Genomic DNA, 25,739 nt, shown 5'->3' with positions numbered 1-25,739 from the left:
AACCTCCCCGTCTTCCTGCTCTTCTTAACGGCCCAGCATCCGATTAATTGATTGACTACCCTGTTGCTGCCGCCCCCGAGGTCATGATCGAAGTGAATTCTAAAGCATCGTCCATTCCCACCCTCGTTTACACCGCCTCCCCACCCCTCCTGCTAGCTTCCATCTCCACCAGCAAGCCCCCAGTGAATCTGTTTCGCAACTTTATAGCCCTTCTTGATGTTCCTAAATCCACTGCCTCATATAATTTTTACAGAATTTCGCCCTTCTCCTCTCCTTTCTCTACTCTCTCGCTGCTCCAATTCCTTCAGCGCTGCTTCCTAATCTCCTTCAACTCCTCCTCGCGATCTCGTCATGTTGCGACTCGATTCTCACACCTAAACCACGCCCTTGGAGTTGGTTTGTGTCCTCAAGAAGTCGGAGTTGGATTGTGTTCCCTGCTGTTTGCGGGTTCTTCGCCAAAGCTGCACTTCATACATGTGTCGCAATGACCTAATCGACACTGTCAGCGAGAGAGAGAGAGAGAGAGAGAGCTGTCCACTGACCTTCACCGTTAACCACGTATGGCATAGGGTTCGCACAAAGATGCTTCTCCGGGCTTCGATGTTCCAGTCGACGGTCAAGTTGGTGTGTCACAATCCAATTTCGTTGATGGCAAACTGCTCTTGCTAATTCGCGACCCATTCACGACAATCAACATCGACAGCGCGGGTACTGCTGTCTGAGATTATATGTTTCCTAATGGTCGAAACTCTGTTTGCTACAGCACAAAGTAATGAACTGAATATCCCCGTGTGCACTTCACATCACTGTTGCGAAGATAGATTTCTTCACAACTAAAGTTAAGAGTCACTACGCAAACTCTCTTTGCACCGGTTAATTGTCTTGCTTGCATCGCCGCGTCCCACCCAACTGTGAAATATCAAGTGATTGATTCTTTTGGCCAGCATGGGAAAGTGCAGGATAGTAAACACGGGAAGTGAGGGCGACGCATGTCGAAGTGACTCGCTCAAAGCCCCAACTGAAGCTTGAAATATATACACCTCATGCGCTAGATATGATCTTCCAGCTTTGAACAACACATGTGTCGGTATTAGGGCATTTGTACAACCGCACAAAGATTCGGTACGTCAATGAGCATCAATCACGATGGCTCGCGCACAAGGAGGCTTGGACAACGGGAGAGAACTCTTTCCATCTATCGAACTCACGTGGAATCACTTGCATGATGTGAGCAGCCTCTTCATGATCATTCGCGGATCCCTTATTAGCAGGGGCTATTACGGTAGTAGACATGAGCTAGAATTTGGGAGTTACACATAATATACTTGTCGCATTCTTTCACGAATCATTGTCCACCTTCAAGCCAAAGCTGCAATAACCTCTTTTAGGAACTAATTGGGCAAATTATCATGTCACAGGTGACAGAAGAAATGTCTTTTAATCTCAAAGAAGCGATGAAGATGCTCCTAGACATCGACTCCGACGTATTTGGTCAGGCAAGTCCCACACAATCCGACCACCAGTCTCATAATTAAAGTCTAATGTAGGTGACGACCAGTTCATCTGAAATAAGATTTTGAGCATATTCTCTATCCTTGGTCGTGTCCAGACGTAACCTTCCCTGTGATTCTCTTCGCATTGAGGTCAATAGGATGTGAGAACGAGAACCTCCACTGCTAATGCATCATTTCTAAAGCATTTGAATGTAGTTTCCCATCGTGTTTAGCGATCAGTCACTGCAGAATCAGGAAACCAGGAGGAAGATGTGCGGAAAGAAAGCAATTAGCCGAGTGGATCGTGCATTACGGCAGCTTGCGTCGCATCAAACTCACGTGAGTACCATGCGAGGTTTATGGCAGTGTGGGTGAATTGCTAGCCCGAACCTAATAAAACTAGCCCTGATACGAGACGTACATAAATGTGGGCCTTGGTTGGCTGTTCCATTCCTATCTCCATGTAAGAAAACTCATTCCACCCATGACCGGTTGTATGCGAGGTGCAAGATGGAGGAACTGAAGCGGCAGATGCACACGATGCGAGACAAGCTGGAAACCTCGCAGGGAGCTCAGGTAAACACAAACACAAACACACGCACTCAGTACAGCACCACACATCTTAGGAATAAAAATCTCCTCCGGCCGCGTGAACAAAACTGCCCTCTTGGAGAGATGACGAGTAGTTGTTGTTGTTGTTGCGACAACAACTGGCACCTCGAGCTACGACAGCAAGACGATGCAACCACTAGGTCCTACAACGGCGTTGTGAAACATGGATCCGAGGAAAAAGGTGGAGAGTAGATGGGGACGACGTTCAGGTGGGGATCTGACTGCGCTGCGGTGCATGCAGATGGAGGTGTTGCAACGCGAGCAGGCAGTTGCGAGCCAGATGCAGGTACACACAAATCTGGACCTGGTGGGTGACGAAGGTTGTAGTGTGTGTGTGTGTGGTGATGGGGTTCTAATGAGGTGAGAATCGGGTTCTGGTGGTGCTCCAGGAAGCCATGCGGCGGCTGGAGCAAGAGCAGGAGGCGGCGAAAGCCATGGCCCTCGAGCTTGACGCTGCAAAAGTGGAGGCGGACACGGCGAAACGCAGTGTGTCTGGCACCGCCTCTGTAAGACCCCCTTGCATCTGTTTTATGCTTAGTTGCAGCTTTCCGCTGTGTTTTGCTAGTTTAAGTGTGAAATTATTTTCTGTACTGAATGATGATGTGTTGGAAACACTTAAACAGCACCGGACGAAGAAACACAGAATTGGGACACAACTGAAAAACTACTGGAAATTTTCAAGTCCACGGGATAGTTTGTTACGTTTGTATTGTAGGCAGTGTTGGTTTCGGAGATTTATGTGTTGTGACTAAATCTCATGAATACATCTGAATCATATCTTTCATTCCTTCATTCCCATTGGTTAGGTATGAATGTATAGATATAGATATGTATGTATATATGTTTTTTTGAACTTTATGAGTTATCTTAAGATTGAGCATTGTTGGTGTTATTTGTGGTATTGTTATTTCAAATAGACAGTAGTTTAAAGGTGGTTATTTTGAGAATCTAACGAGGGTTTGGATGTGATACTGAAGAAACTACAATTGAAAGAAGTTGAGCATAAAAGGCTCCTGGAAGATATCACATGTCTCAAGCAAGTACAACCCAGTTTGATTATTTTATTTTGAAAAATAATAATCATCATGATGTAATAAGGTTGAATGGGAGTTTTCAAAAGTGCATATTAATATGTCAATAAACTTTGAAGAAAGTGCTTTTTTGGTACTCTCTCTCTATATATATATGATGGTGAGATTTGATGATCAGGATACAAAATGAAAAATTACAAAGAGCATTGGAAAGAAAAGTAAAAGTTGATACAAATGAAAAGACAAACTCGTGCCTCTCAGGTCAAGTTGAGCGATATAAAGAGGTAATTTATAACTATTCATGTAATATTCAACGTTTGTAATTTTTGAGTTTATCTTCAAAGTTTCAGTTATAACAATACATGCACTGTAAAAATTAACTTGATAAACAAAAATGTTTCATTTACAATGTAATGTGAATATCTTGCAATCATTTACAGGTGGTTGCTCGTCTTACAGCTGACAACATGGTATTTTTAATGAAGGTGTTTGAAAAGCTATTAAAATAAGTATGCAATCTTTAACATATGCTCAATTTATAAATCCTTATTTTAAAAGTTTGAAAAGAAAAAAATCCAAAAAGATAAAATAAAAAATAAAAACAAAAACCTTTTAGATCTTGTTAAGTCTTAAATATATTACTGAATTGAAAAAACTAATAAGCACTTTCAAGGTTAGTTAATTTTATTAGAAAAAAATCATATGTTTTATTTCATTCAATCATTATGTTAAAATTCAACATTTTATTGATTATTTTATTTTTCGAAATGCACGAACTATAATTATTTATCTAAGATATTGAATATGTCTTTGAGTTCTGTTAATGTGTAATGCATGTTATTTTAGTTACATGAATACAAGGATGCCCTTCTAACAGCAAACAAGAGACATCAACAATTGGAAAAAGAGGTAAGTACATCATCATAATTTTTTTAAAATTAACGATTAAACAAAAACATTAATAATTTTGTGAAAAAATCACACGTTCAGCTATTCAAAGAAAAGAAAGTAAGAAATAGAATAAAATAACATAAAAATGCACCAATTTTGCTAAACATGATTTATGATAATTTCAAAGCATTTGGGGACTTTCTGCAATTGTAAAACATTCAAGCAGAGAAAAATAAGTAATTAGATAAATAATCTAAAAAAGAGAGAAAAAAGAAATGAACAAGGAAAGAGCTGTTAAATAAGGAACATTAGCAGCTCATTGTGCAAGTTTTTAAGGCAGATGATGCTTCAAACACACAACAGCAATTAAAGTTCTCATAGTATTAATTCAGACCAAAATGCACTCTCATTTACACTAGCCACATCAAACAGATAGAAGACAAGAAAGGAAGATGGATAGCAAAAGCATCCGCCAAAATCGAAGACGTTGTGAAGAGCACTTTCTGCCAGGTGCAAATATAATCTACCACACAATACCTCAACAATGGATTCATGCCTAATTGTATTCATAACAGGTGGGGAATGTAGCTTCACACCATTATCCATCCATTCCTCCACTTGTTGCAGCACCAACTTTGCCATAACCGAGAAAAGCATACAGCAAAACGGAAACGAGAATGAACTACCCATTCTCCAAAAATAATAAGAAAACACACACAGACACACACACACACACACACACATATATATATATATATATATATATATTGTGGCAGTCTCTTTAGGTTTCTAGCAACCTTCGAAGTGAATTCTCACTTCAATCCAAGCTAATGAACCCACAAACAAAAACATTGCAGCTTCCATTCGTTTGAAGGAAACACAGAAGCAAACAGCAACCCTAGCAAACTAGTCCTCCTTCTGCAACACATGGAATGAGATGAGAGGTGGGACACTGTACAGACAGACAGACAATGGATCGGAGATGGCTCTCACTGGACGAACCATGGACGTGGTGGTGGTGGTGGTGTGGAGATTGCAGGCAGAGGAGTGCGAGACCCAACTGGAACGACTCCGGCGAGACGAAGGCAAAGCAGTGAGTGAGTGGCAACTAAAACTGGAGCACGCCGAGAAGCGGCTGGCTCATGTCACAGCTGCACGCGACTGGCTGGAGGAGGCCGTGGTCCACACCCGAGAAAGGTCCAGTGCACGCGGCTATGCTGTGCATGCTTCTTCGTCGAATCCTTAACTGAATCACATACAGAGCATGTTGTTTGCCAACGTTGATATCGAAGTGTGAGTTTTCTGGAGTGTGCGTTTCGTGCAGGATTACTATGATGGAGGGTGAGAAGTTGAGCCTGCAAGGTGAACTGGATTCCGAACGACAACGGAGGTTGGGTCTCGAAGGCGATGCGCGAGCTTTGGCCCTCACGCTTCGCGAATCCACTCAACAGGTTCAGATTTGCACCCATTTCAACTGTTAATCCAGTTCATAATATATTGCTATTCATGTCTGATGAGGAAGTGCGCGGCCTCACTCGGGGAAGAGCCGCTGTGTGATTACCGCAGGTGAGCATTATGAAGGATCAGTATTCGGCAGCACTGAGAAACATCGAGGTAATGCTCGACGAATAGATAATACTTGACAAATCCGCAAAATGATGCAGCTGTGAAAAAGCATGTTTTGATAATACTCTCTTCAATCTTTCAACTTCCCATGATAGTTTAATGTCACTGAGAAGTAGGGGACATGAGAGAATCATTTTCTAAATCAATTCTCAATGCAAATCCAAACTTTCAAGTTCATTACAACCTTTATATGCTTGACTAGAGTAGTGCACCAATGAATGAAATCATTAACAATTTTTACGTTCGAAGTTCTACGGCGACGCCTGTTTTGGGTAGACGTTGGTCTGATGGTTTTATGGGTTTGAGGGTACTGATGTGGGACGTCTCTGAAGCAGACTAAGAGCAAGGATCTACAATTCAAAGAGCACGAGATGAAACAACTATTGGCAGCACTAGAAACTGCCAACCACCGCCTCGAAACACAGCAAAATGTTAATGCAGCCATTATGCGGAAAAAAGAAGAGGTTCGAGTTTCTCACCAGGAACTCTGAGAAAGAATAATCTCAAGCCAAGATTATAGAAAAGAACTAGTCGAGTTAACTTTTTCACTAACTCTTAGTTGGACACGCAGATTGAGTGGCAGCTTTTGGAGGCTGAGGCACAAAGAAATAAATCGTGATCGAAGCTTCTTAAAACGTGACGGTTACACATACATATGATATACATATGACAATAATTTACAAGCATAGACACACTTCCTGCAAGAAGTTGCTTCGAGTGCACCTCAAGTTCAAAAGCTTCTTGCAGTTCTGCAGTAACGATCTCAGGCACGCAACACATTTCCAACTGAACCTAGAAGGCAATTTCAAAATTTTATGAGCAATGCAAAGGTCAGGCAGCTTAAAAACTTTCGCCTCCGGGTCATACATACCTTTCTGACATGGGTACCACACGGAATAAGATACATGACGATCTTAACGCATGCACGGGTTAGGTATTTCAGTACTCACGGACTTGAATATCAACCTTGCAGTTCATCCACCAGTATAGATCCACCAGGCGCAATACCGATATCTGCCAATGTATCCATATCATTGTCCAGTGAAGTGGGCAAAGGAGAGTCCTGCACAATTTAATTCATTGTTAAATCATGCAGAAGAAGGTTTCTCAACATTCACCTCCGCCTGTACTCATCACTTCAAGTGTGGAATCTGAGAGTAACTGCCCTATTGTGATGCAAAATCTGCCCCGTCTAACACAGAAATTGTATTTCCCACTGAAAATTCCAACAAGGCATAATCAAACGGACTAGTTAGAGGAATTGAAGGAGAAATATTACCGGGTCATTATAAAATAGGTTCTGGCGACTGCTTTTGACCTTAAAAATTGATTCACAAACGATCTTCAACCTGCCCACCTGAAACAAACAACATCAAAGATCATCAAAACTGCTATGAAAAATGTTGCATGGTTCTCAATGTCGAATTTCTTTAGAACTTTTTTAATTCGTTTTTAGAAAATTGGATGGCAATAACACCATACAATTGAATAATAGCTGAAACCGCAGGGAAACATTAGATACCCTGATGACAGTCTCGCATTAGACAGCTGAAATCACCCACAATCACGGATACGTCTATGGATGGTACATTGTAATGAAGTGCTTGGACGCAATTAAGTACTCAATCTATTATTGTTAGTAATGTAACATCAGCAGCCTAATAAAGCGTAATTATCAAGGCCCACTAAAGCTGACAACAATTAACATCGTGCCCATAAATTCATGCACGAGAAATTAAAATCCTGACACAAACAGTTCCGTAAAAAACTTGCCGTAGTTGAGCTTGGAAGCTTTTTCACAACAGGAGCTTTTTCCCCAACTGAAGCAGCGACACAGACGATGTTCACAGCTGCTTGCACACAACACAAAACATCACATCACTTAAAACCTGCAGAACATGAAGACAAACATTGAATGTCTCCAAGTGTCAACCAAGATTCTCTTTGAAACTATTGATTAAATTTAAAAAAAACCACGTCACGTGCTAGTCATTCCAATATGCAAAAAGTTGGTATTGAAGTTGTATACATCAATAATTGAATTCAGGAAAATCAAATTAATTGAACAACGAGGTGACCATGCATATATAACACTCAGATTTCACCTTGTATGACCGCATTTAAAGAGGACTAGATGCACAAAGCGATATTGCTACACCCTCAGAAACAAACTCCATAAGTTGGGAATTACTGGACAAAAGAAGATATCCATGTGAAGTAAAACTTCTTTTGTAATCTTCTACGTTTCTACACAAAAGATGAAGAATTTAGACTTGATGAACCATTGCACAACTACTAAAGAAAATAATCAAGGATGACACGTCCAACTTAATGATAGTGTACTATAAGGGGATCATTCCTGATACAAAATTTGGGCAAGAGCACATACATAGCAGGGAACTGGACATCTTCTGTGTAGCTGAGATAGTTCCTCCTCTCTGCAGATCCAATGGGATGTCATGCAACACCCTCAGATGTTCGAACCTGCACATTAGCAAGATGATCCGTCACTTTCACTTTTGCTTCCTTGTAACTTTCAGAACTTTCTAACACACTCACCAGTCCTTCGCAAAAAAATTAGGAATTCATAAAATTATTAATCCGTCCAACATGGAAGAACGGTCTCATACCGGGGATGGGCTTTGGAAATATCACTGATGCTACTCATTTGCATGTTCATAAGCAGATGTCGAGCATATCTGTACCACAACACCAACATACAATCAAGAGAGAAAGCCTGTCATTGACGTGATAAGTTCATCTGAATAATTGACCCAATTTTAGATCTGTAGGATGGTCCTTAAACGTAGGATCAAGCAGAGTCTTGACACAAGGCACATTCAGAAAGACCAAAACTTGAATAATTTCTAGTAGTTACTGGAGGGAACGCTTCATTCCTATTATTCAACCTCCATGCTCCTAACTCTCTTCGTACTTGACAGACCACTTTGGTTGACAAAGCTTCAAACTCATCAGATGCTTGTTACTCAAAGGTTCCAAACTTACCACAAAATTGTTATTTCATAAACTTAGTCATGCTCAAGCTGGACTAAGAACCCCTAAACTGGAAAAAGTAGCACAAAATACAAAACACCCTATTTGAGGTGGATCGTATTGATATTCATCACAACATCACAGCATAAGGAATGACTAAACCAGCACTAAGACCGGTAGCTAGGTAGAACACATGCTCCAGACTCAAAAGTTTACCTTATTTCAGAATCTCGCCTTTCCCTTGGTTTCACCTGCAAAAGTGGCCACCTCAGGTGAAAATTTGAAGAGACACTTACAACTCAGTCTAAGAAAGTCGAAAGACATACACTGCGATACGCTCTAAAAAGCAGCCCTACAGGTGCTCTTCGACTGACGTCCACATAATTCTTAACTTCACATTTAACCACGTGGACTAGTGAGAAGTATGGACAAATTATAGTCGGTCACGTCCACACCTTCGAAAAATGCATACCTCACTACCATTCAAGCTGGATAGCTTCCCTATACGAGCCACAATCATGTAACGTGTCGCCATTCCATTCCCTGGGACGGTAATTGGGTTATCTGAAAGACGCACCTCCTGCACCAGCAAGCAAACATGCATCTAATCAATTAACTCATCTGAGACAAAATTGAGACGCCAGTTTTAGATAACACACATCCAAGACATCTGCAATAATACTTACCAATTTACCCCTAAAGATATGAAGAGACAATAAAGACGTAAACCACCATTCAATAAAAATAATGTTCCATAATATATAGCAGCTGCAGCAGTATTACCTCTAAATGTTTAAGGATTTTATACCTTTCTAGTTCATGCTTCACAGGGGAAATTTGATATCAAGCTTTAAAATGAACGAGTAGAAAATGATTTTTAGACCACACTCATACATACAAGGTTTCTAAAAAAGTATGTATACCTCCAAAAATTAAAGCTATATGATTGAGTTGTGGAAATAGTGGCAAGTAAATGGAAAATTATAATCACAGGAAATTTGCAACATCGCTCAGAACCTGCTACATGTAAGGATGATATTTAGAGGAACATTTTTAGTAGGTAAAAAGTTGGAACATTTTAATTTATGATCAATGGTTTCCTTTCATGAACCCCGAAGGCTTATTCAGATTCAAAAATGAATTTAACGATAATCTACAAATAAAAATACATTATTATGAGCATAACCCACTCAAGGGACGTTAGACAAGGAAACAAATTAAGAGACAAAGCTTTAAGAATGACAATCGATACGCAGGTCTGTATTCAAACTGGGTCGAATAATCCTATTAGGATTGAGCAAAAGAATATTTGGTTGATTACGAACAAGAAAGAATTAATTTGGACTCAAAAGAATAATAATTGATGCTCAGAAAAAATGTTCAATGGGATCATTCATGAGAACAAAAGAAATGGTTATTCTGATTGCAAGATTATATTTTAAATGTTAGAACGCCTTCCAAATGAGAACGGTGTATATCTCGATTCAGAACTAGAGAACTGAGAAGGGCCAAAGACATGCAAAATGCCACAATGGATACAGCAAACTTGGATGATATGCGAACAACAGACCTGAAGCGATGGAAACCGGTCAAGTGCATCTATTGAAGACCAGTCCGATAATTTATTTCGACCTGTACCTCGTACCACACCAAAAACACACTTGTAAGAAATTTCTTCTAGTTTCTTGTAAGTACATCCATGGTTCCCATAATCAATTACGACATACAAACATATTTCGGCACACTTCAACAATTACCATCAAACGGCATAAACACTACTGTTTGTTTCAAACTAACGTCGAAACTCACAGTGCCGTGAATACACATGTACCTAGAAGCAGACAGCGCAATGTAGGAAACGGAGTAACTGGGCACTCTCCCTTCGATGTTGCGGAGGCGTCGTCACCTTTACCAAATGGATCAGGATAAAATATCTGCAGCAGTTTGTTTCCATTCAAATTCAACTGCTCCAAGCTGCCAAATTCCATGAAGTTAAGGGGTCAAAGGTGAAAGCTCAATCACTAAATCGTCCCATTACCAAAATAAAAAAATAAAAAACAAAAAACAAAAGGAAACTATAAACGAAAATAGACGTATACATGAACTGAGAAAGAGATCGAGAGAAAGAGAGGATGTTAAAAAAAATATTAAGAATTTTAAAAAGGTTCATATTAAAATGTCATATCACCACAACCGCTACAGTAGTCTCTACCTTTTCAGTCGAGAAAGCTTTAAAATCTCATGCCAGCTCTCAAAGTTGTTGTCATCTAAGTTCAGTAACCGAAGTGAATCAAAGCCGCTCACATAAGGCTCATCTAGTGTTGAAGACTCTGAATCGGCCTGTCCAACGACATTTTAGATCATCAACCCGGAAGGAATCTAAAACAAGGAGTAGATCACAAGTGCTTGCGGACTAAGTGAGCCAATAATCTCATCTCAGGCAGAGAGTGGAGACCATTACCTCAATCGCCTGCATATCATTACGACAAAGAGAAAGCTCCTGAATACAGGAAAGAGATGCTTTCAACACATTCACCTGCACAAACAAAGGCATCCATCATTCATCACAAATCAAAGATAATCCATTGAGGAGAAAATCTATCATTTACTGGTATCATGTGATTGTTCTACGTACTAGAAAAGAGCTCAATTTCCTGAGGTAACTCTTACTCTACGGGTTGACCAGCATTCTAAAAACCTTAGAAGTTAAACCCAGCAGTCAACCGCCCCTGAGGGACACTGCACGATTAATGTGAACCCATTCCGGCTAATTGGTGGCGAGATACACTGCCAAGTACCGTCAAAGTCAAAAAGAAAATTCCGGTAGATTTCCTTCGTTGTATACACTGTCTAACTACATAAGCAACATCAACGTACAGTTTTAGCAGAACATCGACCTACCTGTGTCCATTGTAAAGCACAATTATTAAGAACAAGTGTTGTCAAATTTGATAGTGCGAGAAACGGGCTCGCGGAATCCAGAGCTAAGCGGCTACTGCTAAGGTCCAAAACTTGCAGAGCTGGTAACTCCTCACAGATGCGGGAAACTTCCTGCGCAGAGATTAATGGTGAATCTCACAATTTGTAGCCTCTTATTCCCAGGTATCAAAAACATCGAGAATGATGTTCCATTTTGGCAAGATGTAAACGAAACCAGATGCAATAGCTCTAGAACAGTATAAAGTTTACTGCTCGATACTCACATGCCAATCAGGTAAGAGGTTCCCGGTGAGATCAAGTTCTGTAATGCCTGCATGCCCATTGATGTATATTTCAGCAACACCTCCACGCTCGGCATGAACATTTCTCAGATAATTATACCATCGAAATAGTACAAATTAAAAAGCAAGAAGACGCCCACCAAGAACAGCAGAGGACCAGATAAAATCCTCCATGAGTATTCTACAACGATCCGTAAGCTTTCTAATTGACCTTCAAAACACAAATGCCAAAAAATCGAGAAAGAGAAGTAGTGAGAATGATTGGGCTCAAAATACGAGAGAGTGATGAGCAAAGTACTAGGACAGGCTGCTCTGACTTGCCCCAGAGGTCCAGCAGAGCATACTCCTGCGTAGGTTAGCGTCGCAACTTTGAGGTTTTCAAGATGCCTCTGCCGCTCCTCAACCTGCGCCTTTCCAACAAGCTCTACAGCGACGCGCAGCTGACGAACTGACATCACATACATGTCATCTGCGTGTCCAGGAGAACATTCACGTGAATTAGCTCCAAAAAGCATGCAATACACATTCTTAAACAGACTCGTACTGATCACCAAAGATTTATCTGCTATACGATTTTTTCCAAAGCCTGTACAAATTCTCGCTGATGCCATGTTCAGCTGTCGATGTCCCACCATTTGCCTCCATACGCCCAGCAGCCAAAGACAATGGACGCCAGCAAAGTTAAATACAAATCGTCTGGTGTAGGAGATTAATCATCTGCTTCCGTCTGCTAAACAGATAGTCATCCCTTTGAAGACACATGATTTCAACTAACTGGTGAAAGCTCCAACTTCAAGTCTCTTAAAACTTCTTATCAAAAAGTTGAGAAAGTCTACTGTTGCGAGAACGTCATGAGGTCTAGAGAGGATATCAACTCCCGAGAGCACCGCCAGCTGACACAGCTTCACCAGCATGCAAATTGGAAATTAGTGTACAAAAGCATGGGCGCACCTGATTCCGAATCGGAAGCTGCGACGGTCTTATATCGAAGAGTAATAGCATCAAGCAAGGAAACACCTACACTCAAGCTTCGTGGCCGCACAAAAGAGCCCGAAAGCGGGGATTTCGTCTCAAAGTAGCGGACTCCATTCACAGATCCATCATGGCGACCTTCATCGGTGTCCCATTCTACACCCACCCAAGCGCCTTCATGACCCTGCACTGTCCCTAAGTAGCGAACTGTGCCGATCTGAGGACTCTTTCCCGCATTAATCATGCACACTCGTTGGCCCAGACGGAAATCGGGATCATTCATGGCTATCACAGTAGCACAGCTACAGGTATTCAGGCAAACCGTTGCCGTGATGGAACTTGGTGAAATCACAGGCTGCAAACGAGAAGCTGAATACAGTAATTCGTAATGAAAGCTTGGCACATCTTGCGCAAAGCCTCAACGAGGCATGGCTATGGTGAGCTGGAGTGAGACATCGACCAAGACCTAACGACAGAACAAACGAACAGGAACAGAGAGAGAAGCAGTCCTCGGATCACTGGATGAGGAACAATGCAATGCAATGACAACACATGGACAGCCGACGAAGCTGGATAGATGAGCGCGAGGACGGTAGAAGGGCTCCACGTCCCCTTTGTCGCGACGAGGCTATGGAGGTCACGGGACTCATGTCGCGCTGCAAAAAGCACCATGGCTCTCTTCGAAACAAACCCTAAAATTTTAGGAAATAGAACTAGAAGTAGATAGATGACGATGAAGAGGAAATTTTGTTTTGTACATTTAACTTGATGATGTGTTTAGTTTGAAATCAAATATTTTACTACATTAGATTCTATTTTAAAATTTTAATTTAATTTAAATAAGAGTGTTATTTTAACTCCTTAGCATTTGTAAATAATAATTTTATTTTTATTAAACAATTGTTGCTTAAAAAGACTTTTGTTTTTTCTTTTCTTTTATTTCACACAAGACATCGTGTAAGATAAAGTTAAATGTTGTATCTTTAAATAATTGCTAGGGTTCTTATACTGTGTGTATAAAACAAATTTAAGTGCTTAAGAGATATTATACGAATTCATACACAAATAAAATGTTAAACATTCTACTTCTATAACTTTAAGGATTATTAGGTACATTGTAGAAATTTTGAGTTACATTGGATTGGATGGTTATGTATGTTCTAACTTCTACCATGTTTTTGGCCATCTATAGATTGTTCCATTTAAAATAAAATAAAAATTACAATTATAAAATTGATTTTTTATATTGCAACAAGCTTAACCACACTTTTTACAAAGTTAACCACACTTTTTACAAACTTAACCACACTTTTTGCAAACTTAACAACACTTTTTACAAATTTAACCACACTCAATTTAATTAGACCAAATCAATTTTCTTGTAAATATCACTTAATATTTATTCTTTAAATAAAAAGATACTATGTTAAATCTATAAAATTTTTAAATAGATTACATCTACAAAACTACCTCCAAACTACCTTCAATTTATGTAAATAAATAAATTCATGTGGATTCTTATCCATGTACGTAAATACAGTTTTTTTTTTTTTTTTTTTTTTTTTTGTGCCTATTTAATACTCCTAATCTTAGACCCAAAATCCTTTGTTGGATATATGTTATAAAATTTTGGAAATAGAAAAAGAAATTAAATAACTTCATTATGCACAACAACAAAGAAACTTTATACACATGAGGTGTTGGAATCAAACTAAAATAAAAGGTGGAGTTGTCTTGTTCTTCAAGGTTTTAAAATAATATTTTATCCTATTTGGCTTCATTTAGGTTATTCCAAAGTTTTAAAAAGTCAATCTCAATACCCCAAGAGAAAAATACAAGTTTAAATGCATTTTTTTATACCTTCTTGACATAAATAGTGCTATCTCTCATAGTTATCATTAGATCCATTTGAAAGATGGTTTATGGTTTAGAAAAAGACTTAAAGAAACATGTCAAAATTTGCTGAAACCAACCATTAAAAATTAAAAAATCAACTCATTTAGGCCTCTTATTATTGTTAGAATCAAGATGTAAACTAACATAGTTTATCATTCAAAAATTGATTCTGTTCAATTTATGACTTCTTCTCTCTTTACACTGTATCCAAAAACCGAGGCATCTAAAGAAGAACTTTTTTTTCACCAAGCATATTGAACATAGCCTGGTGGCTTGTGGAACATGACTTTTCATAATGAACCTCTAGATATAAAGACCCCTAAAATTATAATTTCAAAATCAAAGTTAATATTTCTAGTACTAGAAATTTAACTTAATAAATCTTGACCATATTACCAACGGATACTGACACAGTGCGAGTCAAGAGAACCCAACTCATACTCGCATTACATGTTGAAAATTTGTCAGCCAAGCTTTAAATTATTTCGGGAGTTGACCCAGTATTTCTTTGGCCCACATTTTCAGAAGAAATGTTTTACACAAGTTACTAGATTTATCAAACATTTGTCATTGGATTCGTAAGAGTAGCTCTATTGTACAAGAATGAACTAAGAATTATCAAGGATGTTTGGAAGGGATGCAAGTTCTCGAAGTGAAGCAAGGATTCAGTTTAGCTGATCAAAAGGTCAAGAAGAAAGTGCACACAACTACTTAACAACTGGTTCGAAGACATGTCGGGCGCAACGAAAACAGATAATAGTAGCTGAAATTCTAAATCTTCATTACGAGATTTTCTGATTATGGTACATGAAAGACTCTAAGGTAAATCAAAACAGCCTCACGTCTGACGAACTCTGGCTGTCACTGTAATAAATTTTCAATGCATGATACACTGACAGAACATGGCTCTGTGTGTCAATTTTCATGCAGAAAAAAGCACACGCATTGATCACCTGCTTTAGCAGACCTAAAACATTTGATAGATGAAACCACATTATCCATGCGAATTGTCAGACTTATGCATATCTCGTCCTGCAAAAACCAAGAGCTTATCACCGATTGTTTTTTAAAATTCTGTAGAACTCACTGAAGCCACTAGTGTATGTAGCAGAAAATATTTTCAGAGTTAAATCATTGGACTGTCATCAACATATCAAAAGGTCACAAGCCCATGCACAAGCCTCACAAAAGTAGATTTCAAATCCATAAACTTGAGTACACATGAAAACAAAGTGAAGACGAAGTACCCGAAGTCGAAGAGCGGATCTCTGCGTAGATACAAGATAAATGCGCTTTTAGATGTCCATGAATGTAATCCAGTGCAAAGTCCAGCATATAGGTCAGTGCATAGAGTTCTCTTTGAAAAAACTCTTGTCTCATAAGTAACCAATAATCAATTTCTCACGGATTTAGATAAGAATAGAAAAGATTAAAAAGATTGCTATCGCCATATTAAAAGGTCTCCCTTGGACAACAAAATGAAGTCGATCAAACTAACCTTCATAAAAAATATCAGAGACCTTCACTAGGCCCCTCCAATGCCGTTTTAGAAAGTGAAAGACCAAGTATTCTGCGCGTGGCTTCCGCCCTGAGCAGAGAAACAAGACCTCAAAATATATAGATTTTAGGTAGATATGCCATGTTCGTAAGACATGTTCTGAAAAGCTGAAAGTTGAACGAAATCTCTATCAAGTATGCGTCGTTATTAGCATTCATCTTGAGCGACTCTTGCTGTGTGAACAAGCCGTGCGTAACATACATGGACCGTGACAATTCAGGAAGCTTGCATCTTAGTTAATGTTTGATACGGATGTTTCATGAATGAGGAGTGTGTTCTAACCGGCAAGCCAGAGCAATGGAATCTCGATCCAAGAGGCCGATCACTCGCTGACTGCCATCCACAACGGGGACTTGCCTCAAACCACGCCCTGCCATGAGGCGTTGTGCAGCCCTTAAACTCATGTCTCTCGTTGCTGTTACCACTTGTTTCAACCTCTTGCCCTTCAATAATGAAGACACGGGCTTCCTCTCCACCTGTAAAAAAGGGGAAAAATAACCCATTAAAGGTAGGCATCGACCATCCGAAGTAATATTCGCAAAAGTTCAGAGTGGCTGCCATTAGCACGTTCGATTTGCACTGCCTAACTAATGGTTACAGCCTCAGCTCTATGAGAAAGAATGGGATAGAATTCTATGGGAAAGGCGCTAAGAGAAAGACATGAGCGAACAAAATCACTTCTAAAGCAAGAAAACTAAAACCTCTACCTGCATATTGACAGCGGTAGCATTTCCCGCAGCCTGCTGAATGTCAGCTAAAGTAAGCAGGCCTGCAAGGCGCTGATTAGAGTCCAGCAGAAGCACACACCACTCTTTCTCCAACACCATAACCGACATCGCTTCTCGCACTGTTGAGCCCAAGGACAGACTTGCGAAACTGGTCCTCATTGCCATGGATACGGGTAATTCATCTGCTAATTGTTCCTCACTGATCTCAAAATTTGTTAAACAAAGGGACTCGTCAATATTGCACACTTCTTTATCTTCAACAAACTCCTCAAAACTCCCATCATTAGTGTAAATGACTGTCCTCCTCTCAGTAGCCAGAGCCAACGGGTCCTGAACTTTCTCCGTAGTGGTTTGAAGGCCCCCATTTCCAGCGCCATTGCTTAACCGACCCTGTTGGCTGGCAACACTTAGATCCAGCGGAGAAGATCCCAGCTTGGATTGTGTGATAGGAGCAGACGATGATGATAGAAGAGTTGATTCGGACTTCGAGCGTTTACTCTTCTTAGTGGATGAGGATGCAATCCAGGATGATAGACCTACTGCGCCCATGAGAGGCAAAATAATACGGTAATCTCGCGTAAGCTCGAATAGAAGCAAGACGGAGGTGAGTGGGACTTGGCATACTCCAGCTAACATGGCTGCCATGCCTACCTGCACGTTTCAATGCCTCATGTAAGTGCCCACATTGAATATCACGCACATAGATTGTGATGTACCAGTATTAAAATAAATTTTCGCACTACCCACAGCATAACAATATTCTTCAAAACCAGGACAAGTTCGAGAAAAAATGTGTGCCAGCGAACAGCCGCACAAATCCCAAAGATTGTAGAATGAAAAGCAAACAGGTAAACTAAGATGCTGCCAAAAACAGTGTAAATAATTGTCACCTACCAATGCATAGGCTTGGGGAGCAGCAACCTTAATCCATTCCAAATGGAGGGCAGGATCGACGTGTGAGAAAAGAGTTCTAGCAATGTTTCCATACGCTGACCCAAGTGCAGCTCCAATAAACAGCGAGGGTGCATACATACCGCCCACTAATCCAGAGCCACGACACAGAGAAGTTGCAATTACTTTAACACCAACTAATTGCAGCAGCAACTCTACCGACGGGCCTCGAGCCCACGGACGTGACTCTAGCAGGACGTCCACATTCTCAAAGCCCCAATACAGTATTTCCGGATATGCAAGAGCAATAACACCCACTGCAAGGCCTCCTACTGGTGGAAGGAAGCCTGCAGGAATTCCAGTCGTCTTTTTCACATTTTCAAAGAAGGTTGTTGCATAAGCACTGCCCTTGACAAGGGTCACTGACACACCGCCACTGAGAATTCCAAGAAGCAAATACAACGGAAGCTCTGTTTCACCATAAAAGCAGATTGATTGTAAGAAACTCGGTTCAATAATTTGCTGGGAGCAGATTGTCTCTACTCCGATACAAGAATGTATCTACGAATTGCTAACGACCAGATGCCCTTGAGCAGAATAGAGGTTTTCACTCTTAGCTTTTCAAGGATAATAATTCAACCATTGTACTGTACAAAGTCTTTCGAACTTACGCTGACTAGTGATCAATACCGTACAATTTCATTATGTATCAATATCTGCATTTCTAATTGAAGTTTGAGCTGCATTCACAAATGAAGTAAAGACTAAGCGTACCAGCAGGGGATCGAAAATCATATGCAGGGATCTTGAATGCAGGATCAGACCCTAATCCAGCCTGCGAAATCACACTTGCCACTACTGAGCTAAGCAACAGCATTGCTGTGGTGAGCGACGGTGCGGAGTCTGAAGATAAAGGCCGCAACACTGATTCAACCGCGAAAAAGCAGCCAGCTACAGCCGCATTGAATCCTGACATTCCCAGCCATAGCTATAAATACTTGCAAGGGCGTACAAGGGCAGGAAGACGTATTTTCAATTACAATGCAAAACCGAAATAAATTGATGGACAATCCAGTTCTTTAGTGACATGATCTGCAACAATCCATGAACATCTCTTGGAGAAAGAAGCATCAGAGTAAACCTGAAGAGATTCCAGCTGCAGAGCCGGCAGCAACCAGAGCGGTCTTGCGTTCCCGACTATTACTCAGCACTGCACTCACACCATTGGCTATGGACGCCCCAATTTCAACACTGGGACCTTCCGGACCAAGGGAGCACCCAGTACCTAAAGTAACTGCAGCACTAACTGCTTTCAGAAAAGCTCTGAAAACACCGCGAAAATCAGCCAACCGGGACGACTTGGATCTGGACTTGGACTTTTCATTTTCGTCGTCATCCAAGGTTTGGCGCATTGTGTTGAGAATTCCAACCAAAACACCCCCTCCAAAAGGGACCGCGAGAAGTCGAAGCCAGGTTTCTTTTAGTGGACGTGTTCGTAACCAAGCGGCTCCGCTAACGGGAATGCCTTCCCAGACTTCATCGTGGATACCGTGTACCTATCCCCAACAATGGCCATATCAATTTCAAAAAAACACAATTCGTTTTTCTTCCTAAAAAGATCACTGACACTTACGAAGCCTGACACATACAATTGTGCAAACGATGTGAGTAATGATGATTGGCTCATCTGAGCACATCAGAAACTATGAGTTTCTAATTACTTGAGACCCAAATTCTGTGAGCAAAGTCACAGAACCTAGAATCCTTAAATTCTAAACCAGACTGTAGAGTGGAGTCATATGGACAGGCGAATTGGACGTTTCCAGACAAAAATACGAAGCTCGGAGCCTTCAACTCTACTTGTCGAGCTTATAAACTTCGTCATCTGTAAAACATAGATTGTAACAAACTACTTGACAAAGGAACTGCACGCTTTGAAGTGGCACCAAATATAAGAAAGGAGACAAATGGTACACAAAGCATGGACATACCGCAAGATTGAAGAGCACGACACTTCCACCAGTAAGCACGCCCACAAGGCACGCCAATAACACGATCACTCCCTCCGGTGGAAGAGACTCCTGCACAGCCAATGCTGTGCTAGCGGCATATGTTCCCACCAGGTTGCGAGCTGTCAAACCAGGGCTAGAATCCTCCTCCTCCGTCTCTCCGCCTTTCTCTTCATCCTCATACCCGGGTAAACCATCTGAGTTGCCCCTCTGTGCTCTTCGCCCACTAGAGGAGGAATACGTTCCAAACGGCGAGACCAAATGAGAATACCTAGTGTGTCCTCCATAAACCAGCTTCAATTGTGGTTTTGGTTTCACAACAATGGCATGAGAAGGCCCTCGATCTCCAACTCTACTAAGCTGGTGACAAATTTTCCAGCTAAACCTCCGTTCAAGAGCACATACAGCGCACTGGCGTTGCGGGTGTACGCATCTTACATTGTTCACACGAGATCCTAATTGGGGAGCTAGACTCATACGACCACCGCCAGACCCAACCAGACTGGAGACTGGAGGCATTGAAATTTGCTAGAGACCCCACATCACTCTCACCCTCTCCTTCGTTTTCTCGGACATCCATACACAAGCCACTAACAGAAATCCTCGAACAACAAATTGGACATCCGTAGCTGCTATTCAAAAGGACGCATGTTGTTGGAGGTGTGTCCACAAATTCAAACTACAATCGGTCGATATTTGATGAAAGTTGTGTTGGGCTTCCTCAGCAAGCTCCAGGAGTCACCCCTGATGCCATGGACCACCAACAACTAATCAACACCCCGCAACTATGCGCTGTGACCATTGCCACCTTCATTCCACCCCAAGGCTACAAAGCATCACAATTTTGCAGTATGTTTTTCCTCCTTAACAATTTGAAAGTTAGTTTTACCATGTATGACCAATGCCGGAAATACTACATGTCGTACACACTACAGTCTCCGAAGCATTGCATTTGAATCAGAACAAGAGCTAAATACCATCGATCGCATAGAAGACTGTGAAAAATCCCCAGGCGGAGAGAGTTGCTGGAGACTTCGAAGAATTGATTAAACCGTTTTCAGATCATAATTCCCTCGAAATTCAAACAACACTCCGAAAATTGCTCAGTGGGTCTAATCCTCCTGTGCAAGTGCACCTTTGCAGCGCCAGAGCCGATCAACCGCAACCACGGACCCACAAAAAAGAAAGTATCACCCACCTAATTCTGACGGAAGCGCATTCCCGAAAGACACTAAAAGACTGCGAAAGTACCAGAAATCTCTGCCTCCAGCAATTCAAACGAAGTATTCCTGAAGAATTACCACATGGGCAGTACAACTTCGGCAACCAACCGATGTACTTGAATCCAGTTTTGAATTATGTGGTGTTCCCAGGAGAGTGCAGCAGCAGGCAGGAAACAAGTACAGATGGGCGGGGTGGCGATGAGATGGCTGTGGCAGGAGTTGGATGGAGACCATTGCAACACACCAGCAGCCCAAAGTAGCAAATCCACGCGATGTATGCCAGTTATGAACGGAGCTAAGACACGATAAGGTACATCGTATGGATACACGGCATACGAAAGCTTTCGCAGCGATACTTCATCGTCTTCATTGACGTTGTCTTTTCTAATTTTGGTTCTCATTCCTCCGCTTTGTTTTTTCCATTTAGTTTGGTCTCTCAAGCTCCTGTGTGGATGAACTTAGCTGACGAGGTAGATATGCAGCACATGAAAGGAACAATATGTGAATTCTTCTACGAAAGAAGGACTGATCTCTTCATTCAGGGTCTAGAATCTACGTTTTAAGGGAGTGACATGCATCGGAGAGTCGGAAACAGAAGAAGAAGGACGTCATCGGCAGCATCGGACCCACAACCTCCTGGCATGCACTCGTCATCAGCGCTGTACACTAAGATCTGCGATAAATTGCGGCGTCACCAAGCTGCAGTGCTGATCCTACCCACCCAATTTCTCTGTGAGCGCGCTTTTATCTGATTTTCGACTCTCCAGCTTTCAGATACTCGAGGTATGCATGTCGAATTATTTTTGTGTTTGGTGTTGGTAATAATGGGCTTCGGCTGATTTGAGTGTTTGAAGAGTTAGTTTCAAGGCTGTGTTGTGTGCGAGTTGAGACGGGTCTGCTGGATTTGTAAGAAGACCTGTGGATCTAAGGTCTAGGCACCTGTCGTGTGACCGCGGTATTTTTGTGTGGGTGCGGTGAGTTTTTAAATTTATTCGTTTTGGGTCTGTGTTTGCGATGAGTTGCAGTTCATCGTCAAGTTAAATGTCAGAGATTTAAGGCTTATTTGGGGCTTATTGTTAATTTGGCAAGTTTTGCACACAATTCCGTTCTTTTTGAAGCAGTTTCAACATTGTGCGACTGCTTAGGGATAGATATGTTCACCGATTGGTCACTAGCCTTGTGTTTCAATTTTTGCTTAATCTTGGACGATGAAGTTCGTGAGAAGCCCATCGTACACTGACAGAAATGAAGTTCATCAGGAGTTCCGAGCAGTCAATCGATGGCACTAGGCTGCTGGGGCCATTTTTTCGGAAGTTTCAACCTCATCTACTTTTCTCGAACCCTGGATGGCAGAACGAAATTTTAGTGTTTCTTCCTTCTGTTGTTTTTTTCTCTGCTTCTTCTTGATTGGCTATTGGTTTTGCAGGAATCCCAGTGCCCGTGTCGTGTTTTAGTGACTCAGGTAACGAACCTCACGAGCGGTTTCTTTGAGGAAAAATTAAGGTAGACATGGACATGGCTCCCATACCTGAAGATGCAGAGATGGCTGCGAGGACGGTGACATTGCCGCACGAGACACTTCAAACTTGTCGCCATGGACGAAATATTTTGATAGCTATTGATCATGGCCCGGACAGCCGACGCGCCTTCGAGTGGGCTCTTTTTAATCTGGTGCGTATGGCCGACACGATTCATCTCGTGCATGTCCTGCCAGCCAACTGTAAGTCTTCACAACCCTATTCCAGCCTTTAGTCTGGTGCTCCAAAATTCATTTGTTGCATGCTGATTTTCTACCTTCGTCTCTTACACCAATTCAAGCTCCTGTAAAATTACTTCACTAGGCAGCCTATTCACGTTTGACGTGTTAGGTGTGCAACCATCAAAGCACTGGTCGCAAAATCTTGTCTAATTGGCACTATTCACTCGCAGAAATAGAGCATAATGTAGTTGTTCAGGATTCCTTATCCATGTTGAGAAACGAGATACTCTTGCAATTTTAAATGGAATTTTTCGATCAATATGCATGATGCTGGACGATTCTGACGATGTATCCTGTGTAGCAGTGAACCAGGACGACGCCTCTGTTATCATGCAAGCTACAGAAGTATTGTTTGACAAGCTCCAAAAGGAAGCATATGAGGTTGCGATGGTGGGTTTGTCTCTTCCTCCTTTCTGTGGCCACATATTCCGTCTAAATCACTGAAGTTTTGATGAAGGCCTGAATTGGGCATTCGTGACATTCTTTCACGACGTAATTATCAATATTTATATCCTGGTTGTTGGTTTTGCCAAGAGCTTACTCTTTCAGTTATAGCGAGTCTGGAGTGTGTCTGTATTGAGGATGTATTCCTTTCACCTTTCTAACGCAGTATTCTGAATTTAACCTTGATATATTAATAAGATAAATGTGTGGTTAGACCTATGGATAGTCACGTATTACGTGCGAGAATAGAAAATAAATACAAAATCGCTTCATGATTAGTAATGTTCACTTTTTGACTTTTCTCTTATGAATCAGCGAGGATTGGAGGATGATGATTTATTTTTTATTTTTTTTGTGTTTCGTTTGAAGCCTACAGAATGTGTTTTCTTGAGCCATTTGACTCCTCATTTGGTGTGACACTGATCTCAAAGATATGGCGACATTGTTCAGGTGAAAACGGAGAGGCATATCATTGAAGGTGATCCTGGCAAAGTCCTCAGCCACGAGAGCGCTCGGCTTGAACCCGCAGCTGTAGTTATGGGCTGCCGTGGTCGTAGTCTTGTGAAAAGGTAGCAGTCGGTCTAATTCCTCATCCAAGCTTCGTATGTGCCGCACTTGCTGGCTACTATGTTTGCAAGTCGATGATATTACGGCTTTTGATACGTATGGTGGTTTGTAGGTTGAACAGTTGTTAATGTATTGTGGTTGGTTCAAACGAGGTCAAATGCTTCGAACATGTAATGAAAGGGAGTTCTGGAGGGGGTTTTAAGAAGAATGGTTGCACAAGATGATAGTTTCTGTTAGTTGGTGCTTTCTGTACATGTATTTCACAACTTGGTTAACCCCATCGTGTTCCCCGTTTTGTTTGACCAAGTTGAATTTGTGGTTGATATTGGTGCAGTATGCTTCTTGGAAGTGTGAGTGAGTATTGCACACGTCATTGCCTTTGCCCAGTAATAATCGTTCCTCACAAAGGTACGAGACGATATGCATAAACTTGTGAACAATTTCTGTAACCAGTTGACTAACGAGCAGAATTCTCTATTCTAAAGTTGTCGCTCCACGACAGAGTATTTCAGGTATTTAACCTACAGGTTGGTTGTAAAGACATCAAACAAACAAACTATGCATCGTATTAAATTCTTGTGAAAATTTGACTCTGACTTGTACTCGCCCATCGAGTTTGGATGCTTTTGTGCGAGACAATGTACAGAAGAGATCTTGAGGAGATAGCAATGCAGAGTAGCTCACTATATTGCTCCTGATCATTTTCTCCTGCAGTGTTGAACATAGGCGGCGATGGGATTTAAGAAAATTGAAATGCTCAGTCTCATGCCATGCTGGTGACATTGCAGATGACCGTGTTCAAGAACTTGAGGCTTAGTGGAACCGAAGTTCCTGATCTCAGAAACGATGTTTGTCACTTCGGTGAGAAGGTTGAAGATCCCCAAGCTCGACTTTAGATTCTTCATTGAAACTTTACATGCACAGATCAGTGATGTAGAGTAGCAGATTCAGCAAGACTTGTACCATATTGTGCTGTTTGTCGTGGACAAGCAATAATTTGGACCTACTCCGTACTGTGCTAATTTCTCCTGTATATGCACATAATACAGTCTTATTCTTAGAAGAGTAGTAGATTGTCTTCACGGCCTTTGGAAGTGTAAACACAGTCGATTGTGTTCACTAGTCAGTAGATTTACCCATCTTTAATAACAACTGCATCACCAAGTGACGACATTATACTGTTAAAGCATCAGTCAGCCTATGCAGGAGCAAAAGCCATAGCAAGACTTTCTCAAACAACAAATTCATCACAATGAAAAATGTACGGGATACATTCTACTTTTTTACTTAATATTATACATGAACAAATGAACTAAAATCATTATGCAAATGAAATTCAACTCTTTTATTTATAAATTAAAAATAAAAATAAGCATAAAATAACACTTCACAGTTAAAAGAATAAGAACAAAATAACAAGACACAACTGAAAATTGATTGATGCATGTAAAACTATATTAACTTTAATTTAAACAGCATTTTTTTTTAATAAAAATCAACTACAATGAATGCTCTGTCAATTCAAATTTAATTCTATCTCTTTAGTAGACACAGTAAATAATTGGTTCTAAACCTCAAGAATTCAAAAACAGATAAGAAAATAAGCTGTCATTAATTTGTGCAGCTCTAGTTTGCACTTTTTTGAAGGTGAATATTCTTGAGATTTTAGATTTTTTTCTAAATTTATTTTCATGGAAATGCATGTATGGTGAAACTCCTTGAGATACAAAAACTCATGCACTCTAATCGTTTGAAACTACGCATTTGTTACAACATTGTTCTTGTCATGAACTCAATAAAGCCATAAGCAGTGTAAAATCAAAA

At 40.8% G+C, this 25,739-nt stretch overlaps 4 protein-coding genes across 13 annotated transcripts; 2 read left to right on the top strand and 2 right to left on the bottom strand.

Annotated features, from left to right (window-relative positions):
- Positions 1–140: 140 nt before the first annotated feature.
- LOC112290673 (uncharacterized) lies at positions 141–6,835 on the top strand. Of its 4 annotated transcripts, none has more exons than XM_024537224.3 (17): positions 141–708; positions 960–1,227; positions 1,419–1,496; positions 1,734–1,832; positions 2,004–2,069; positions 2,347–2,391; positions 2,495–2,611; positions 3,083–3,141; positions 3,315–3,420; positions 3,577–3,606; positions 3,983–4,045; positions 4,460–4,537; positions 5,067–5,224; positions 5,352–5,478; positions 5,594–5,641; positions 5,989–6,117; positions 6,225–6,835. In XM_024537224.3, the coding sequence occupies exons 2-17, from the start codon at positions 1,147–1,149 to the stop codon at positions 6,270–6,272; spliced, it is 1,332 nt and encodes a 443-aa protein (XP_024392992.2). In that variant the 5' UTR covers positions 141–708; positions 960–1,146; the 3' UTR covers positions 6,273–6,835. The 4 variants fall into 4 exon arrangements, with proteins under 4 accessions (XP_024392992.2, XP_024392991.2, XP_090111309.1 ...); XM_024537223.3 differs by having other exon boundaries at positions 142–708; positions 3,577–3,621; XM_090255183.1 differs by having other exon boundaries at positions 142–708; positions 945–1,227; positions 3,577–3,621.
- LOC112290672 (tubulin-folding cofactor E) lies at positions 6,259–13,517 on the bottom strand. Its single transcript, XM_024537221.3, has 15 exons — positions 12,820–13,517; positions 12,167–12,337; positions 11,851–11,897; positions 11,549–11,698; positions 11,109–11,183; positions 10,860–10,987; positions 10,479–10,621; positions 10,218–10,279; positions 9,120–9,227; positions 8,864–8,898; positions 8,284–8,352; positions 8,043–8,137; positions 7,427–7,503; positions 6,933–7,010; positions 6,259–6,716 (listed from the first exon to the last, which is right to left on the bottom strand). The coding sequence occupies exons 1-15, from the start codon at positions 13,121–13,123 to the stop codon at positions 6,615–6,617; spliced, it is 1,644 nt and encodes a 547-aa protein (XP_024392989.1). The 5' UTR covers positions 13,124–13,517; the 3' UTR covers positions 6,259–6,614.
- A 1,978-nt stretch (positions 13,518–15,495) lies between these two features.
- Positions 15,496–21,418, bottom strand: LOC112290449 (chloride channel protein CLC-e). 4 transcript variants are annotated; one of them, XR_012218762.2, is made up of 10 exons: positions 20,900–21,418; positions 19,905–20,666; positions 19,055–19,469; positions 18,688–18,882; positions 17,917–18,383; positions 17,002–17,673; positions 16,577–16,770; positions 16,235–16,324; positions 15,984–16,028; positions 15,496–15,768 (listed from the first exon to the last, which is right to left on the bottom strand). XR_012218762.2 is itself a non-coding variant. In XM_024536683.3 (10 exons), exons 2-8 carry the CDS (start codon positions 20,439–20,441, stop codon positions 16,249–16,251), a joined length of 2,556 nt encoding a protein of 851 aa, XP_024392451.1. In that variant the 5' UTR covers positions 20,442–20,666; positions 20,900–21,418; the 3' UTR covers positions 15,496–15,768; positions 15,984–16,004; positions 16,235–16,248. The 4 variants fall into 4 exon arrangements, 2 of the variants coding, with proteins under 2 accessions (XP_024392451.1, XP_090111304.1); XR_016505963.1 differs by having other exon boundaries at positions 21,174–21,391; XM_024536683.3 differs by having other exon boundaries at positions 15,984–16,004.
- A 445-nt stretch (positions 21,419–21,863) lies between these two features.
- Positions 21,864–25,101, top strand: LOC112290450 (universal stress protein PHOS32). 4 transcript variants are annotated; one of them, XR_002972175.3, is made up of 6 exons: positions 21,864–21,928; positions 22,572–22,865; positions 23,209–23,294; positions 23,799–23,917; positions 24,250–24,427; positions 24,704–25,101. XR_002972175.3 is itself a non-coding variant. In XM_024536687.3 (6 exons), the coding sequence occupies exons 2-6, from the start codon at positions 22,655–22,657 to the stop codon at positions 24,730–24,732; spliced, it is 519 nt and encodes a 172-aa protein (XP_024392455.1). In that variant the 5' UTR covers positions 21,864–21,928; positions 22,572–22,654; the 3' UTR covers positions 24,733–25,101. The 4 variants fall into 4 exon arrangements, 3 of the variants coding, with proteins under 3 accessions (XP_024392455.1, XP_024392457.1, XP_024392456.1); XM_024536687.3 differs by having other exon boundaries at positions 24,250–24,323; XM_024536689.3 differs by having other exon boundaries at positions 24,250–24,323; positions 24,630–25,101.
- The last annotated feature ends 638 nt before the right edge of the window (positions 25,102–25,739 follow it).

The sequence above is a fragment of the Physcomitrium patens genome, chromosome 13, assembly GCF_059467195.1.
Source record: "Physcomitrium patens ecotype Gransden chromosome 13, ASM5946719v1, whole genome shotgun sequence".
Taxonomy (NCBI): Eukaryota; Viridiplantae; Streptophyta; class Bryopsida; order Funariales; family Funariaceae; genus Physcomitrium; species Physcomitrium patens.
Note: the sequence above shows the minus strand (reverse complement) of the source record. Positions and strands in the feature narration are given on the sequence as shown.

What these genes read in the sequence shown, in the direction of transcription:
- LOC112290673 (XM_024537223.3), top strand. Translation starts at nt 1,147, where the DNA reads ATGGCTCGCGCACAAGGAGGCTTGGACAACGGGAGAGAACTCTTTCCA. An exon ending in TTGCGTCGCATCAAACTCAC is followed by an intron (nt 1,833 to 2,003) that starts GTGAGTACCATG and finishes GCGAGGTGCAAG; the next exon opens with ATGGAGGAACTGAAGCGGCA. An exon ending in GTGTGTCTGGCACCGCCTCT is followed by an intron (nt 2,612 to 3,082) that starts GTAAGACCCCCT and finishes GTGATACTGAAG; the next exon opens with AAACTACAATTGAAAGAAGT.
- LOC112290450 (XM_024536687.3), top strand. Translation starts at nt 22,655, where the DNA reads ATGGACATGGCTCCCATACCTGAAGATGCAGAGATGGCTGCGAGGACG. An exon ending in AAGCATATGAGGTTGCGATG is followed by an intron (nt 23,295 to 23,798) that starts GTGGGTTTGTCT and finishes GACATTGTTCAG; the next exon opens with GTGAAAACGGAGAGGCATAT. An exon ending in GGTCGTAGTCTTGTGAAAAG is followed by an intron (nt 23,918 to 24,249) that starts GTAGCAGTCGGT and finishes ATATTGGTGCAG; the next exon opens with TATGCTTCTTGGAAGTGTGA.
- LOC112290449 (XM_024536683.3), bottom strand. Translation starts at nt 20,441, where the DNA reads ATGCCTCCAGTCTCCAGTCTGGTTGGGTCTGGCGGTGGTCGTATGAGT. An exon ending in TGCAGCTGGAATCTCTTCAG is followed by an intron (nt 18,883 to 19,054) that starts GTTTACTCTGAT and finishes TGGGAATGTCAG; the next exon opens with GATTCAATGCGGCTGTAGCT. An exon ending in CTCCCCAAGCCTATGCATTG is followed by an intron (nt 17,674 to 17,916) that starts GTAGGTGACAAT and finishes TGAAACGTGCAG; the next exon opens with GTAGGCATGGCAGCCATGTT.
- LOC112290672 (XM_024537221.3), bottom strand. Translation starts at nt 13,123, where the DNA reads ATGAATGATCCCGATTTCCGTCTGGGCCAACGAGTGTGCATGATTAAT. An exon ending in ATGATATGCAGGCGATTGAG is followed by an intron (nt 10,988 to 11,108) that starts GTAATGGTCTCC and finishes GTCGTTGGACAG; the next exon opens with GCCGATTCAGAGTCTTCAAC. An exon ending in AGCTTCCAAGCTCAACTACG is followed by an intron (nt 7,011 to 7,426) that starts GCAAGTTTTTTA and finishes TGTTTGTTTCAG; the next exon opens with GTGGGCAGGTTGAAGATCGT.